Source organism: Equus caballus, chromosome 24, assembly GCF_041296265.1.
Source record: "Equus caballus isolate H_3958 breed thoroughbred chromosome 24, TB-T2T, whole genome shotgun sequence".
Classification (NCBI taxonomy): domain Eukaryota; kingdom Metazoa; phylum Chordata; class Mammalia; order Perissodactyla; family Equidae; genus Equus; species Equus caballus.
The window spans coordinates 50,240,600-50,255,945 of record NC_091707.1 but is presented as its reverse complement, the minus strand read 5'-3'; the positions used below and the strand labels follow the sequence as shown (position 1 = coordinate 50,255,945).

At 53.5% G+C, this 15,346-nt stretch overlaps 1 protein-coding gene and 1 long non-coding RNA gene across 2 annotated transcripts in view; one reads left to right on the top strand and one right to left on the bottom strand.

Moving 5' to 3' along the window:
- LOC138920510 (uncharacterized) overlaps window positions 1–5,838 on the bottom strand; it is a 57,122-nt gene extending 51,284 nt beyond the window's left edge. Inside the window, exon 1 of the long non-coding RNA XR_011431796.1 lies at window positions 5,730–5,838. This is a non-coding gene — a long non-coding RNA (uncharacterized lncRNA). The remainder of the gene's footprint in view (window positions 1–5,729) is intronic.
- Window positions 5,839–5,844: 6 nt separating this feature from the next.
- GSC (goosecoid homeobox) lies at window positions 5,845–13,705 on the top strand. The gene is made up of 3 exons (XM_023628331.2): window positions 5,845–6,379; window positions 6,816–7,075; window positions 7,394–13,705. The coding sequence occupies exons 1-3, from the start codon at window positions 6,025–6,027 to the stop codon at window positions 7,547–7,549; spliced, it is 771 nt and encodes a 256-aa protein (XP_023484099.1). The 5' UTR covers window positions 5,845–6,024; the 3' UTR covers window positions 7,550–13,705.
- The last annotated feature ends 1,641 nt before the right edge of the window (window positions 13,706–15,346 follow it).

The window sequence follows — 15,346 nt, the reverse complement described above, 5'->3', positions numbered from 1 at the left end:
TCAACTCAACAAAGAAACAGGTCTAGGATGCTTCCTGAATGTTCTCTCTCCCCCTCGATTCCTCCAGAACCTCACGGAAGGGGCAATGTCTCTGGGAAAGACTGTATATGACAAAGCTGACATGTAACATAAATATGGGCAGGACCGGGAGAACGGAGGGGAGACAGGGGGCTCGCCCTGCCACAGTGCACAGCGCACACGAAGTCAAAATGCAGCCCTGTCTAGCACTCTGGGCAACCCCTAGGGGCCACTCTGTCCTCCCCTGGGTGACCGGCCTTCCAATCCACATTCCAACACTTATTTATGGGAGACGGATATATTAACAACAAATGGGTTTATGCAGATTTACATGTGTTTCAGAAACTCTGGCAGCCCGGAGCAGTCTCTGAACTGTGCCCCGCACCAACTTTGCATCTTCCAGCAACAGCCACCCACCCAGAAAGAGCCCCGTGCATGGCTCAGATATGCCATTTGTGTCCAGTGATTCTGTGCCCAGGTTGAGTCTCTTTGGAGACAGTGATTTTTGCATCTTAATGGGTTCTGTGACACGGAGCCATTTCGATGGTAACATCCTGAAGTGATACCCAGATTTTTAACACCTATTTGTGTGTTGGACTGATTAGCTCTGCCCTAAGACAAGCATTTAATGACATGCCAGTCAGTCCCAGCCCTGCTTAAGTGTCCCCTCAGACGGGCTGGCTTAAAGAAAAATGACAGAAAATGTTCTTTAATAACTATGGTTTATCCATTTCTTTCAGATAGTAAGTGGTATGCTCTCACCTCATTTACAGCTTTTAATCCCAAATGGACATTGCTTTTGAAATATCCTCTTTCTTTCTTTCTTTCTTTCCCTTTTTTTCTCCCTGAGGCTGCCACTTGAAAGTTGAAATCTAGCAAGAATGTAATGGTAGGTGCCAGCTTTCTGAATTACAGGGTGACTGTCTGAGTTGATCCTAAAAAGCAAGTGTCTTTTTTATACCGCATAAAAGGCTGAAATGTTTACATATCAAAAGGCTATAGGCCAATTTCTGTCAAAATTACACATGAAGTTAAGCAGTACAAGCAATTTATTTAAACACTAGTCATTGTAGAAAAATTCAAAACCATATGCTCTTTTAGCAGTTTTTCACAAATGCATTTGACCCATGACTTGGCTAGACATACAAGCTTCATAATTTACTCTAAATTTCAAATCCCCTTGACGTTTAAATAAAAGATCTTCATTAATGAGGTTTACATGAATGAAAACTTTAGAAGCTGATATCGGTTAGCGAGGGGCTTCACAAACTGTCTGAACATTCGCTCTAATTTTCAAATGACTGACTTTGCTAATCATTTCAAGAGAAAGTTCCACCGAAAACAAATTATCATCATTTGCATGCTGTGATTTGCAAGAGCAACGGTGCAGTCACTTTGAAACAAACTTCGGTAAATACTTTGGCTGAAAGCGGGTTTCTGCAACCCTGGAAAACCGGAGCTGTTTTTTTCGGATGCCTTAGGAACACGTCATTCTCCGACACCCTCTTCTTCTCCCCCCCATCCAGTGCTGTGTTGAGTTTTCCTAACACCTTGATTATTTTGTCTTCAGGGGGCTCGGTGGGTTTATTTGGAATGTTGCAAAACTGCGGGCAAAACTCAGCTAGGAAGCATCCCTACGTCCCGCTGAACGCGGGAGACCCGCTCTGGTGCCCGCTGCCCCTTAGTGGGGTGGCAGTGGCTCCTTAAACTCAACTCCATCGACCCAACCTCACACGGAAAATCACCTACGGCCACCAGAGGTGTCCTCAAGGGAGCATCAGGGCCGTGGAGCGGGTTTTGAGACGCTGGATTTTTTTTCCTAAAGCCCAAATACAAACAATAAACCCGCTTTGCGCTTTGAAGACTGTGCGGGGTCTGGACGCTGCGCACTGGCTGCAGCCCGGGCTGCGCACGGCTCCTAATTCCTCTGACCGGGCTAATTCTCCCTGCGAGGGGAGCTCCGTACCTTTGAAACGGACACGTCTGCTTTTTGCACATGCCACGAAAAATCCTACTTTAAAGCATCCGATTATGAACTCTGCTCTGTGCCCGGGCAAGAGGCTGAAAGAATTAAGGAAAGAAAGTTCCTGAAACCAACCCGAACCGTAAGAAGTTGGGGCCGCATATGCATTTTTTTTTTTTTTTTTTTTTTACAGCCAGGGGTGTGCATGTGTGTGTGCCTGTGTGTGTAAGGATAGTGGGGCCACAGTTTTCTCCATGCTGAAAATATCTTGGGTTGGGAGGAGATACCCAGACGCACACTCCAAACTTGGGCAGTGTTTTAAATCAGAGAAGCAATTTAATCTACACTCTGCGAATCAATTGAGCGGCGACTGCGGCGCAAAAGCGTCTTGGTAGATGCGGAACCGCAAATATACCTTATGCATGCAGAATCCGCGGATCTAATCTTTAACATCTTAAAAATGAGGGCTATTACCGGGGCGACTGACTCCTCAACAGACACATTTCATAGACTTCTGCGTGGTGATTGCTTTGTGTGAAATCGTGTTTGGGTGATAATAGGGAAAATCAGCGGCGTGTTTACTGCATTTCCGACCTAAGCGCTGGCGGGCAGCCTGTGGACGCTCCTGGTCCTCCCATGCTGAGCGGTGCGTGCGGGGCCGACAAACAATCGCTTAGCAACACGAGGCGGGCAATTTGCGTGCGTCCTATTTGTTATTCCAATTGCACCAGGCAAGGCGAGGCCGCTGATTGTTTGTTTAGCGCTTTGCGGACACTAGTGGGTTTCCGCCCGCGGAGGAGGCGCAGCGCCCCTGACTGCCTTCCCCAGCTCCTGCCTCTCCGAGGACACAGTGGAGCGCCCGCAGATGGAGGGGCAACCTGGAGGCGGAGACCCCGCGGCGGGTGAGTCCAGGAGAGCTAGCTGAATAACTGGATACAGTGGCCTCGGGGTCCGTGTGACCTCTTCCCGGAAAGACAGCCTCCGCAGGGCGGACAGAGCTTTCGGACTGGCTTTCCCTTATCTTGGTCCCGGCTGATACAGAGACCCTGCCTTCGGGTGGGGGTGGGGACCGCACACTCCTTTGTCCCAATGAAAAGGACTAAAAAATGCACCCCCCCCCAGGTCTCCTAAGCGAGCGGGCGACAATTACCCAGCCTCATTAAATATTAGGGTTGTCAGGGACTCAATGAATGTTGGTGTTGGTTAAAACAACTAAAAAACCTGAGGCCTAGACAGGAGGGATGAATTGCAAGGTGGCAACATTCGGTCTAGATCTCTGACGCTCAGACTCGCTGTCAAGTGCTCTTCCTTCCAGGAGTGGAATGGCATGGTGGGGGGACTGAAGGAAGGCAAGGGGCGAGGTCTAGGGATTTGCTAAATCTGCTTATTAAAAAGAACAATGTACCGAGTGGACGAAGTAAGACGGCGTGTAGCGGGGGGAGGTTGCCTTATACTTTTAAAAACTCGGAGGCACTCCAGAGCTGCGGCTGAAGTCGGTGCGCCATCAAAGGTCAGGGCACCTTTGCAGAAACGGGCTAGGAATCCGCCCCGGTTTCCTGCGGCGCTTCTGCCTTCGACCGGCTCAGCAAAGGTCTGAAAAGATCCACGCAACGCGCGCAGCGCCGCGCGCGCCCAGCCGGGATCACAAACGCGGCCGGAGTCGCTGCAGAAGTTGCAGCCTCTAGTTGTCTTCCATGAAGTGCCCTTGTAGAATTAAACCCGGGAAATGCTGGCGGGGAATGTGTGTGCCTGAACCTGGTGCTTTTTACGTCTCTGAGAACCAAAAAAAAAGAAAAAAAAAGCCTCTGTCCCTAGTTAGTAGGAGAGAGAAGGCGCTACACTTCTTTCTCCAGACCTGACCTCTCTGAAGGGGAGGGTCACACTCCTTTCTCTGGGAGAGGTTTATATTGTAAAAAAAAAAAAAAAAAAATACATCGCCTCCCCAAATTGAGACCCATCTCCGTCCTGTCCGACTCTCCCCCTACAGCCACTTCTTAGTCTGCTCAGCACTCAGAGAAGCAAGGCTCCCAGGCCACGAGCGGGTGGGCGTGAGGGCGCGGAGGTCGGCGCCGGGAGGCCTAGGCGGAGAAGCGCCGCCGCCCAGTTTCTCCCCGCCGCTCCTGCGCGCCGCCGGGGTTCTGCGCCAGGGCAGGACCAAACCGCCGCGCCACGGCTCCTCCGACCCGGGACCTGCGATTGACAAGGGCCCTTTACCCCTCTGCCACGGCGCCCGCGAGGAGGCGGCCCACAGACGCAGCCTTATTGCGGGGACTTCAGACACCCCTGCGGGGAACCCTGTTAATTAGCCAGAGAGAAATAGAGAAAAATGGGCGTGAGTTAAAGGCGGCCCTCCTTCGGGAAACCCGAAGTGCCCCCCACCTCGGCCCTCGGCGGTCGGTCTCGCCTGGGCCCAGCACTGCCCCAGCATCTGACTGGAGTGGCCAGAGTTGCCTGAGCGAAGGGCCCAGAAAGGACAGCTCTGCAAGATGCGGGCTTGCGCGGGGCCCGCAGGTCTCGGCGGCTGCTTTCGTTCCGCGAGCACCTTCGCCTACCTTCTCGCAGGGCGCTCGACCGCCCGCGCGCCGTCGTGGGCTGGATGCGCCTCCCGCGGCTCCGGCGGGCCGGTCGTGCCGCGCCGAGGATCTCGCAAATCACGGCGGCCGCCTGCCGCGAGCAGGGTCGGGCTTCGCCCGGGCCGCCGGGGCCCGGGGAGCCCAGCCTGGGCCTGCCGGGTGAAGGACAGCCAAGGGGCCTGTCCCAGTCAGGGCGCCGGCAAGTCAGAAGGTGAAAAGGCGACTCAATTGTTGGAGAAGGGGGTAGGGAATCCCCAAAGCTCCATTTTTGGATTTTGGATTGAAAACAAAAACAGTTTGAGGGAGAAGACACCCCGTTTCCAAAAATAATACTCAAAGAAAAGAAAGAAAAAACACAAAACCTACCAACACCCACGCAGGGAGCAGCTGGGGGCCCCGCTTCCGAGTGCTACTCTAGGTTGCGAATTTTAAACAGCGGCTGACTTTGGTCTCCGCTGTGTAAGGGCCGGGGACTGCTACGGTACTTTTCAGACCCAAAGTGACTGCAAAAAAAAAAAAAAAAATATATATATATATATATATTTAGGAACCACGATGCACCTCTTTCGTCGTTTTTGCGCTTACAGATTTTGGCCTTTGCAAAAACAAAAGGGGTTTGGGGGGTTAACCAGTTCCATTCGGGAGAAAACCTAAAGATAAAAAAAATAGAGGCGCAATTAGGCGGTGAGCGCGCGGGGGCCGCGAGGAAGAGCGAAATTTTCCGTCTTGCTGGAGCAAGGACGCAGCCCCTTACATTTTCTAAAACAAAACAAATTCCGAAAGAAAAAAAAAAGTAGCCCCAGAGTAAAATCGGCCACAATGAATTTGAGCTTCAGGCAGAGGAAATCGCACCCAATAATAGGACCCAATCTGAGAAAAACGGGTCGGGGCGGAGAGGCCGGGCGGAGCGAGCTGTTAACTGCGGCCGCACAATGGAATTAATGAGATTAACCGGGGCAATTAGGACGCCCGCCCAGCTCGGCCGGCCCGCGGCGGGGCGGCGGAATGGAAGAGATTAGGTTAATTTCATTAATTCGCAATCCACAATCTCTCTTCAGGCCCCGTAACCCCCTCCCTTCGGCACCTCTTCCCCTCCCCCTTCCCTGAAGCCCCCCACCCCCCCTCAAAGGCACAGAAAGGGCCCAATCTGGTTCTGTTTGTCATCTGCATATTACCAGGAACTAAATCCACGATGACGTCGACTCAGTATAAAACCAACAAGAGGTTCAGCTGGTCTAAACTCCGTCCTACCCGCGGGTTGAGTTCAGCGAACGCGGCGGCGAGGGGAGGGCGGGAGGAGGGAGAGCGGACGCTGGGGGCGGGGAGGGGCGCGGGGCTGCGCGCTCGCCGGCGCTCTCTTTCGGTTTGGTCCGCGGCAGAAGGAGAGGGGATCCCCCCCTCCACCCCCACTTTGAAGCTTTTTCCTCGGCGCGTCCCCGCCGCCCCTCGGTCCCGGCGCGGGGCTCGGGGATGCCCGCCAGCATGTTCAGCATCGACAACATCCTGGCCGCCCGGCCGCGCTGCAAGGACTCGGTGCTGCCGGTGGCGCCCAGCGCCGCGGCTCCCGTCGTCTTCCCGGCCCTGCACGGGGACTCGCTCTACGGCGCCGGCGGCGGCGCCTCCTCGGACTATGGCGCCTTCTACCCGCGCCCCGTGGCCCCCGGCAGCGCAGGCCTCCCGGCCGCGGTCGGCGGCTCCCGCCTCGGCTACAACAACTACTTCTACGGGCAGCTGCACGTGCAGGCGGCGCCCGTGGGCCCGGCCTGCTGCGGAGCCGTGCCGCCGCTGGGTGCCCAGCAGTGCTCCTGCGTCCCGACGCCCTCAGGTAGGTCCCGCTCGCGCGGGCCTCGTCCCCCGCTGCGGTCTTCAGCACCTGGGCGTGAAGGGGGGGTCGGGGGGGGGGCCTCCTGTTTTTCACTTTGCACAAACTTTTCCTCTCTTGCAAACCTGGCTCCCCCGCTTGCCCATCGGGCGCAGAGATTTCCACCCTTGCTGCAAACTTTAAGCGAGTTAGCGGAAACTGTAACTCAGTGCCTGCATGGGGAGACACGGCTTTTAGAATTCCCTCAGTGGCTTTTGGGAATGTGCGGGTGGACGCTCTGGCATGATTCCCCCACTTCCCTGCATCTTCGTTTTCCGCGCACCCCAATTCGCGGCACCCCCTTGGCAGACGATGTGAAAGTCTGGAGTAGGTCGCAGGCGGGCGGGCGTGTGCGCAGTGGCAAGGGAGGCGGCTGACCGTGCGCCCCACTCCGTCGCAGGCTACGAGGGCCCAGGCTCGGTGCTGGTGTCCCCGGTGCCACACCAGATGCTGCCCTACATGAACGTGGGCACGCTGTCGCGGACGGAGCTGCAGCTGCTCAACCAGCTGCACTGCCGGCGGAAGCGGCGGCACCGTACCATCTTCACCGACGAGCAGCTGGAAGCGCTCGAGAACCTCTTCCAGGAGACCAAGTACCCAGACGTGGGTACGCGCGAGCAGCTGGCCCGGAAGGTGCACCTCCGCGAGGAGAAAGTGGAGGTAGGCGCGCCTGGCGGCCCTTCCCAGCGACAGAGGGCCCCTGGCGGGGTTTGCTTAGCTTTCCTTGGGTCCCCCCGTGCTTTAAAAACATCCCAATGGCGGCCTGGAGGATGCTGGAGGGCTTTAGGCCCAGGAAGTTGAATGAAAATGCGGAAGCGGGAGCGAGTCTCCCCTCCTTTTGTTGGCGCGCGCGGGGTCCCCCGGGTCCAATTCCACGCGCAGGTCGCCCTGCCGCCGCCCCGCGTCCAGGGGGTGCCCGGGCTTTGGGGGACCGCGCCGTGGATCTTAACTGTTGTTCTGGCCTCCGTTGCGCCACAGGTCTGGTTTAAAAACCGCCGTGCCAAATGGAGGCGGCAGAAGCGGTCCTCGTCGGAGGAGTCGGAAAACGCCGAGAAGTGGAACAAGACATCGTCGAAAGCCTCGCCCGAGAAGAGGGAAGAGGAAGGTAAAAGCGATGTGGACTCGGACAGCTGACGGCTGCGGGCCGGCCGTGGCGCTTGCCTAACTCGAAGGACTTGCACAGACAGACGATGCTACTTTCTTGCACACGCGCTGCCTTGCGGGAGGGGGTCGAGAAAGGAAGGAAGATCTGTAAATAGTGTACAGAGCCGGGAGGGTGCGCGCCTGGGGTCGCCGTGCCGCGCCGGGGCTCCGCAGCCCCGCAGTCCGAGGCCGCGCGCGGGCGCCTCGCTCCCCACCGTAGTATTTATAGCTAAGTTAACGGTGACAATACAATAAAATGATGGCGATGTAGACGGGCCACATTCTGTATTTCGTACCCCACCACCAGTACCATCTGAGGCCTGAAAAGAAATCTATTTAGTCTGTAGCTTCAGAAGAAAAGTTGAGCAGCTCTGACCTGTCCAAAGGAGGGGGCGGGGGGGGGGGGGGGAAGAAAAGAAAAAGGAAGAAACTCTGGGTATAAATCAGGCACAGGACAGACGGGTGTCCTAGTTTTAAAGTAAACTTAGTCTCTCATCTCCGGGAAGGGGTGGAGAGTGGCATTGCCGGCGTTGGGAAGGCAGCATTGCTGGTGAGAGGGGGCAGCCGGCAGCTGGGGGTTCCTGTTCCCTTCGGGATAACCGGGACTCTTTTCTTCCTCGCCACTGACCCGAAGCTGTAGCGGGAAAGCAGGGTCCACCGGAGTTGAGGGAACCTGGGGTTCTCTCCTGAGCCCGCGATCCTCAGGCCTCCCGCGAAATCCCCAGACTTAAGGCTGCGGATCCAAGGGTGGAAGCTGCGCCCTCTCTCCGGACGCTTTCCTGCCTCTGTCATGGTCACTCCCGTTACCCCTCTTCTCCAGGGCCTTTCTGCCCCACAACCATGCTCGGCACCTCTCCCGCCAGTCGGCTCCCAGCAGCGCACCCCTGGGCCGCCCAGGGACCTGGCGGCGCTGGGGCGGGTTGTCCTTCCTCCTGGGTGTCTGGGGTGGCCAGGGCCTAGCCCTGCGTTCTGACGTTCTGTTTGCCAGCGGGGTCTAAGAGCAGGCGGGGTGACAGCATCACGGCCAGGTGGGAGTGCTGACCCTCCCTCTTTCTCCAGCGACTGTCTCCCTGCTTCACTGGCTGGGGCCAGAAGAGGAGCACCCCGGGAGCTTGCAAAGGCCTGGAGAAGCTCCCGTGTGCGGGATGAGCTCTTGGGACCAGACCTTGCATTCTGTACGGTTGCACGGACCATGGTGGGGGAGGGGGTACGGGATGGAGGCCAAGGGCCAGTAGGAATGGCTTTTATTTAATGCGTTCATCTTTTGATTTTGCATTAAATCCATTTCATAGACAAGGAAGCTAGGGCTCAGAGTTTCTGCTGCTGGGGCCCAGGTGACCTCGCTCGTGCCCTGGGCTGCCTCTGGTATTTGGTGGAAGGTCCCTGCCGGGGAAGGCTGTGCATTCTTGCTGTGGGACATAGTGCCCCAAATAATAGCTTTTTACAAGAAGTGGTATTTTTCCACTGCTTGTACTTTTAAAAGGTCAAAGTGACTCCTGGAGCAGGTGAAATGACATTTAGGACATCTGGAGCGACACCCAATCCTGCCTTTTTCATGAGGAGCATCTCTAAGGGAAAGAAGGAGGCAGCCGTTTGGAGGCCAGGTTGGCCTCAAGGGGCAAGATGGCCCATATCCAGCCTCCGTCATTTGTGACCTTGGGCAGGTTACTAACCCCTCTGCTCCTTGCCTTTTCTGCCTGTAAAATGGGCACAGGAAGAGCATCTGCATCCCAGGGCCGTTGGGAATATGAAAGGCGCAAACTCGTGTAGAATGGTACCTGTGTAGGGGAATCCTTCAACACAGCTACTTATTTTTTTAAAACGTTATGATTTATATTGTGTCAGTCTCAGCACTTCCAGATTTATGTACATCATCTCAGTTTTACCTTTCAGGAACTCTGAGATGGGGAATGTTTTCACCACTTTGCGGATGAGGAAATTAAGATTCAGAAAGGTTAAGCATTTTAAAACATTCAGCTCGTAAGAAATAGGGGGCATCATCTTTGCCCAAGTGAGTCGTAGACCGTAATTGGGAATGTTGCCACTAATACCAGTTCTGCTGAGAAGTACTCAAAGGAGCCGCTGCATTAATTTCAAGAGAATCTTGCAATGGCTGTTATTTTCTCCCTCCCTTAGACATCAGACTTCCAGGTGCCTGCCCTGCACCCCTACCCCTTCAGCACTGTTTTTGGATGCTGCCCTCTGTCCCATTGGAGAGGGTGAGCCTGTAGGGGAGTCCAGGATGAGCCCTGACTCCCACTCCTCCTCCAGTACTCCATTATTCTAGAACATTCTAACACAGGACAGAAGCAGGCAGCAGCATTCTACCCTGAGAGATCTGACATCTCCAGAACTCTTTTTATAAACTTCTGCCTGTCTCTTTGTCCATGATCTACTCTCAGACTTCCTATAAAAAGGATCCTGCATTAAAAAAAAAAAAAAAAGCATTTGTGTAGTCTGGAGAAGGGTCACCGGGAACTGACAGGGAGAGAGGGATTGAGGGGCAGGGGGGAGGGTTTTCAGAAATGAGCACCTGGTGGAAATCCACGATGAGTGGGTGTGCACGGGGTGGGGCGAGAGCCAGAGAGCTGCTCCCAGCTTGGCCCTGGGCAGGCCCAAGGTGGCAGGAGCAAGCTGCTTCCCTTCCACTCTCCACGTCTCCACGCGGGAGGCCCTGCGAAGTGCTTCAGTACTCGCCCAGCTCACAGGAAATAAACGTCTGGAGTGAAGAGGGAAATGTCAGGATGTTCTGTGTAATTATGGTCCACCCGCCTCCCGCAGGCCCCAGTCAGCCGTGGGGCTCACATCTCTGTCTTAGCCTGGCTGTTGGAGCTGGGGAAGGCCGAGTGGCGTCACGGAGCAGAAGGCAGAGGGGCTTTAAGAGTCATCTTTGGGCCTTGTCATCGCGGGTGGTGGGAATTGGGATCAGGGTGGTGGAAAGTGGCGAGTGTACGTGTTCAAGCAGGCAAGGCATTAGCCAGGGGACTGCCTAAGTGGTTTCCAGTCTGGACCACACCTCGCCCCCAACTGATGGTGTTCTCCCCATTTCACAGTTGAGCAAACTGAGGCACAAAGTTAACACAAAGGGTCCAAATGAGAACTCACCTGCAAGGGGTCAGGCTCTTGTGATCTCCGTAAATCAGGCTGCCTCACAGAACCCAGGCCATTCTTTTTGGTGGTGGTACAAGCTGTGGATGAAAGTTCCCCAACAACGAATGACTACAGGAGTGAGTGCAGCCACCCCAAGGGACACAGGAATTAATCTGCTAAGTGCCAGGCAGACTCTGGCAAAGAGCATCAATGACAATTATAACCCCTTTTGTCAGTCTGGCACTTTCCACTGCAAAGCCCTTCCACACACACACGCCTCGGGCCCTAAGGAGGTGGGAATCGCAGCCCATTTTGCAGATGGGAAATGGAAGATCAGAGAAACGCTTTGCCCAAGACACATAGTAAGTGGCAGAGCAGACCCTGAACCCCCAGACCTCAGCAGATTCTCCCTGCACACCTCCTGGGGTAGTGACACGGGATGGGGTAATGGCTTCTGGGTGCCCCAAGTCCCCCGGGCCAAGGAGAGCCCTGGCTGGAAGGAGCTCACAGAAGCTGGGCGTGTGTGGGAAGAGATGGGGATTCCTGGCCTCTTGAGTGCTCTGTGGAGGGGCCTTCCCACCGTCTCAGCAGTCAGCCCTGCGTGGTGAGGCAGAAAGGCTTGAAAAGAGTTGCTTTCCAGACTCACAGAGTCTCTCTCCATGACAGTTCTTTAATCAAGTTGGCTTTTACTGACTTGAACTTTGAGCTAAGGTTGTAAGCCTGGTGTGAAGGATGTCGTTTTAATGGGCGTGTGTGAGGTCGAAGCTGGCCGATTCCTCCTCTCTGTTTCTTGGCGTGTGGAGGGCAACTGGGGGCTGGGAAGTAGAGGCGACAGGGGGCCCTTTTTCTGAAGTGCATGAGATTTTAAGAGTGAGTCAGGTTAAATAGCTCAGGCACCAAGACCCCCACCCAAGAGCCTGAGGTCCATTTCTCAGGTCCCCAAAATTCACTCTCCTTTTCATTGCACATCCCATCAGTCACCTCCTTAAGTGAAAGGAGGAGTGTAAATGTGAGCTTCCACTTTCGTGAAGATGGGGTTCCAGCCAGGGGAGGGCAGGGCAGCCTGACGTGATGAGTGGACAGCTGGGTGGCTGGCGTTGAAGCCACACCGGTCCAAGCCTCCATCCAGATGGGGTGCTGTGCTCTCCCCGAGAGCTGGGAGAGGTTCCTTGTTGTCTGTGTGTGTCCCGTTCCTTCTCACCTGGGAAGTGGGCTTGGGTGAGGATTAGGGAGGGCTTGACATATTTATTATTGTTCTTTGAAAGACACCCTCAGATCCAGCTTGATCATGCCTTGTGTAAGTAGAGTGGAATTTGGAATTAAGGAATGTACCTTGTTTTTAATTGTTGTTGGTTTAGGAGTCTATGCATGACCACAGGACACAAACTCTAACAAAATTAAATGCGATTGCCGTGGATTTAAGACAAGGAAGCATCTGATAAGGTACAATAGGTTGCATTCTCCCCAAGCGGTTTAGGACGAGGAGATTTAGAGCAAAGAAGGAGGGGATGTGGAGTGGATTTGGATTCGATTTCCAAGTTTTGTGAAATGACCTTGAAGTTTTTCAAAAGTAAAACGAAAACAAAATGTCACAGCCAGTGCAGGGCTCCTTGAAAGTTCTGGAAGAAATGGATTTGGCTGAGTCTTTTGGCTGATGGGGGCCTCTCACAAGTGTTAGGGGGCCCTGGGACATCCCCGAGGCCTATCCTTGGAGCCGTGTGACAACACGGAAGACCTCTGCTGGTCATGGCTTGGTTTTAAATCCGGGAAATATACAAAGCCGTTGTCTTTGCAGTCCAAATGACCCATGGAACAAACAGGATGAATTATGGCATGTTGCGGCATTTTAAAGTGAGTCTATAATTTCTGGATTCCAGCAGACCTCATTCGTTCTCAAGTGTCCAGCCCTGGGAAGCATCAGTGGAGGGAGATCTTAAAAATTCCTCTCGCAGCCGCTCCTCCTCTCCCTAGGAGCTCGTTCCATTTATACCTTCTGTTTTCTTAATTCGGAGGTCCTCCGGAGTCTGTTGACCAAATCAAGCAGCAGGGTTGAGCGGAGTGAATTGCATTTCACGGAGCGCGGGCACCCCCTCCCTTAACCTGGGCTGATTTATAGAAGCTATAATTAGTGGGGTAATTTTAGCTGTGATGGACAGAGTTTAAAAGCGTCCATCTCGTTTCCTCACTGATTTACTAGTTGTATAACGCTGAGCCCAGGAAATGCTTCAACCCTGTTGCATTATCAGCAAGGCCGACCCCAGAAAAGGCCACTGCAGGTTAAAGAGACAAATTCTCCTTGTTGAACTGAGGAAGGCTGAGTTTCTCCAGCATGAACATTCTTTCCCCACGCTCGCAGTACTCAGAAATAACACATGGTAACTTGTTTAACATTTTTAGGGGGGAGGGTGGGGTAGGACAGAAATATCTTAAAAATAAGAATTTTTCGGAGAAAAGACCCATGTTGTTCAGCAGCCTGTGGTGAGAAAGATGGTGTGGCCACAGGTGCAGTGTCCCAAACAGGCTGCACAGGGGCAGTGGTTCCCCGCGGCCGCAGAGTCGCACGGAGAATTGGCGTGCTGGCGCGGGCGTTCCTCCTGAGAAGTGAGTTTGCGGGCTTGGGGGCCCCCTGCACAGCCAGGCAGCAGCTCACTACTGGGACAGCCTAGGGACCAGCGTGGTCTGAATCACACTGGGTGGTGTATGACCAGCCAGCCTCACGGGGACTTTAATCGTGTCCCAAACGAATTATCGATATCACCAGGCAAAGCCAGGAGAAACTTTCCAGATGGAGTATGGCTAATCCTGCTTTGAAAATCCTCAAAGTGCTAACTATGGGACCAGAAAAATAAAACTGCCCTTTTCCAAGAGACAGGGAGGCCCAGAGCATTTGGAAAGTCACCCTCCGAGGCAAGGAAGACTCAGAACTCTGTGAAGTCGGGATCCCAGCTGGTTGTTTCATCTGAAGATGATCCGAGCACAGCCAGATGGCTGGGACATTAGGGGATGCGCGTGTTCAACGTTGTTTTGTATTTGAGGAATAAATATTTAAATCTGAAACCAAGCGAATCACTTTCTACTGAAGTGGGCAGGAAGGAAAGTTGTGTGTGTGTGTGTGTGTGTGTGTGTTGATGTCATGTCCCGCTCCCCGCAATGTAACCCTAGCATGCACGATTCCTGCCACACCCGGAACCTTCCAAGAGATTGTCCCCCCTCCATGGGCGCAGGACGCCAGGAGCGTGGTAACACTTCCTCTGGTTTTTTAGGCTCACTGTTTTTCTTTCGTGTCTGTTTTCTCTGCGAGAGGACAGCGGACGTGCATGGACTGAAACGGAGACCCCGTCCCCATGTCCTCAGTTTGATGAGACCCTCTTGGTTTTGTTTCAGTTTTGTCCTGTGTGGTAACTGGACTCTGATACAAATGTGAGCGGATGAAAACTTAACCCTTTTCTTGACTGCAATTAAAAGACTCTGAAGAGATCAAAGGTCTTTGTGGTTTATTTTTGTCGTTATGGAAGATGTTCATGTGTAGTTTTGTTTTGTTTTTAAAAGAGGGGAAATAATTTCTGCAATGCCCAGAGGGTGTTGTAAAAAAAAAAAAATGTATCTTACATTAGTTTGGGGATTGACAGTTTCATAATCATTTTCCTGGGCATGTCCTTATCTAATCCCCTCTAAGCCTTGTGGGGCAGGGTGGATGTAGTTACTGTCGTCTTGTTACATAATAACAGCCAGCTCAACAGCCTTAGCCCTGTGCCCCGCACTGCCCTGAGTGCTGTATCGTCTGTATTTTATCTAATCTCATCCGTGCCCCTGTGAAGTTGGCATTATCGTCGTCATGTTTCAGAAAGTGAAATGACGTGTCCATTCAAGTGAGGTTGAAGGGTAAACTCCACATCCTGTGATCTTTCCACACTGCCGGATCACCTCCCTTCAGGACCAGCCAGGTGATCTGGGTTCAAATCGCTGCCTGGTCACCAGCAGGCAGTGTCTCCTTTGAGCTTCAGCCCCCTCATTTCCCAAAAAGGGAGGATTATGATCCTGCATCACATGTCAGTTACCTGGGGCTTTGCAAACGCAAATGATCAATCACGGTAAATGGACCAACACATTAACCATAGTCATAAGTACATAATCAAACAACATATTTATTGAAGACCTCAACAACAACGACAATAATAATAATGGCCTCTATTCAGTCCACAGATGTTAAAGGGTGCCCAGTCTGGGCCAGGTACCGTCCTAGGTGCTGGAGATGCAGCCTCTGCCCTCCTGGAGTTTTCCGTTCTGGTGGGGGAGACAGTCACCAGGAGACGGGTTATAATTTCAGACGTTGGCGAGTGCTGAGAAGGAAACCAAGTCTGCTGAAGAGATGAGCGTGCTAGGGGCTGGGGCAGCATTTGGGATGTTTCACGGTGTGGTCTGAGGTCTGTGTGGAGAGGGGCTTAAATGCCGTCTCAAATAATCCTCTAAAGCAGAGGTGGGCGGACTATAGCCCATGGGCCAGTCTGGCCCACTGCCTGTTTTGTCAATAAAGTTTTATTGGAACACAGCCGTGCCGTTCATTTGTGTATTGTCTGTGATTGCTTTCCCCCCTGTGAAGGCAGAGTTGAATAGTTGCAGAGGTGACTGCAGGGCCCGCAAAACTCAAAATATTTCCTGTCCCATCTTTCAGAGAAACTTTGCTGACCCCCTGCTCTC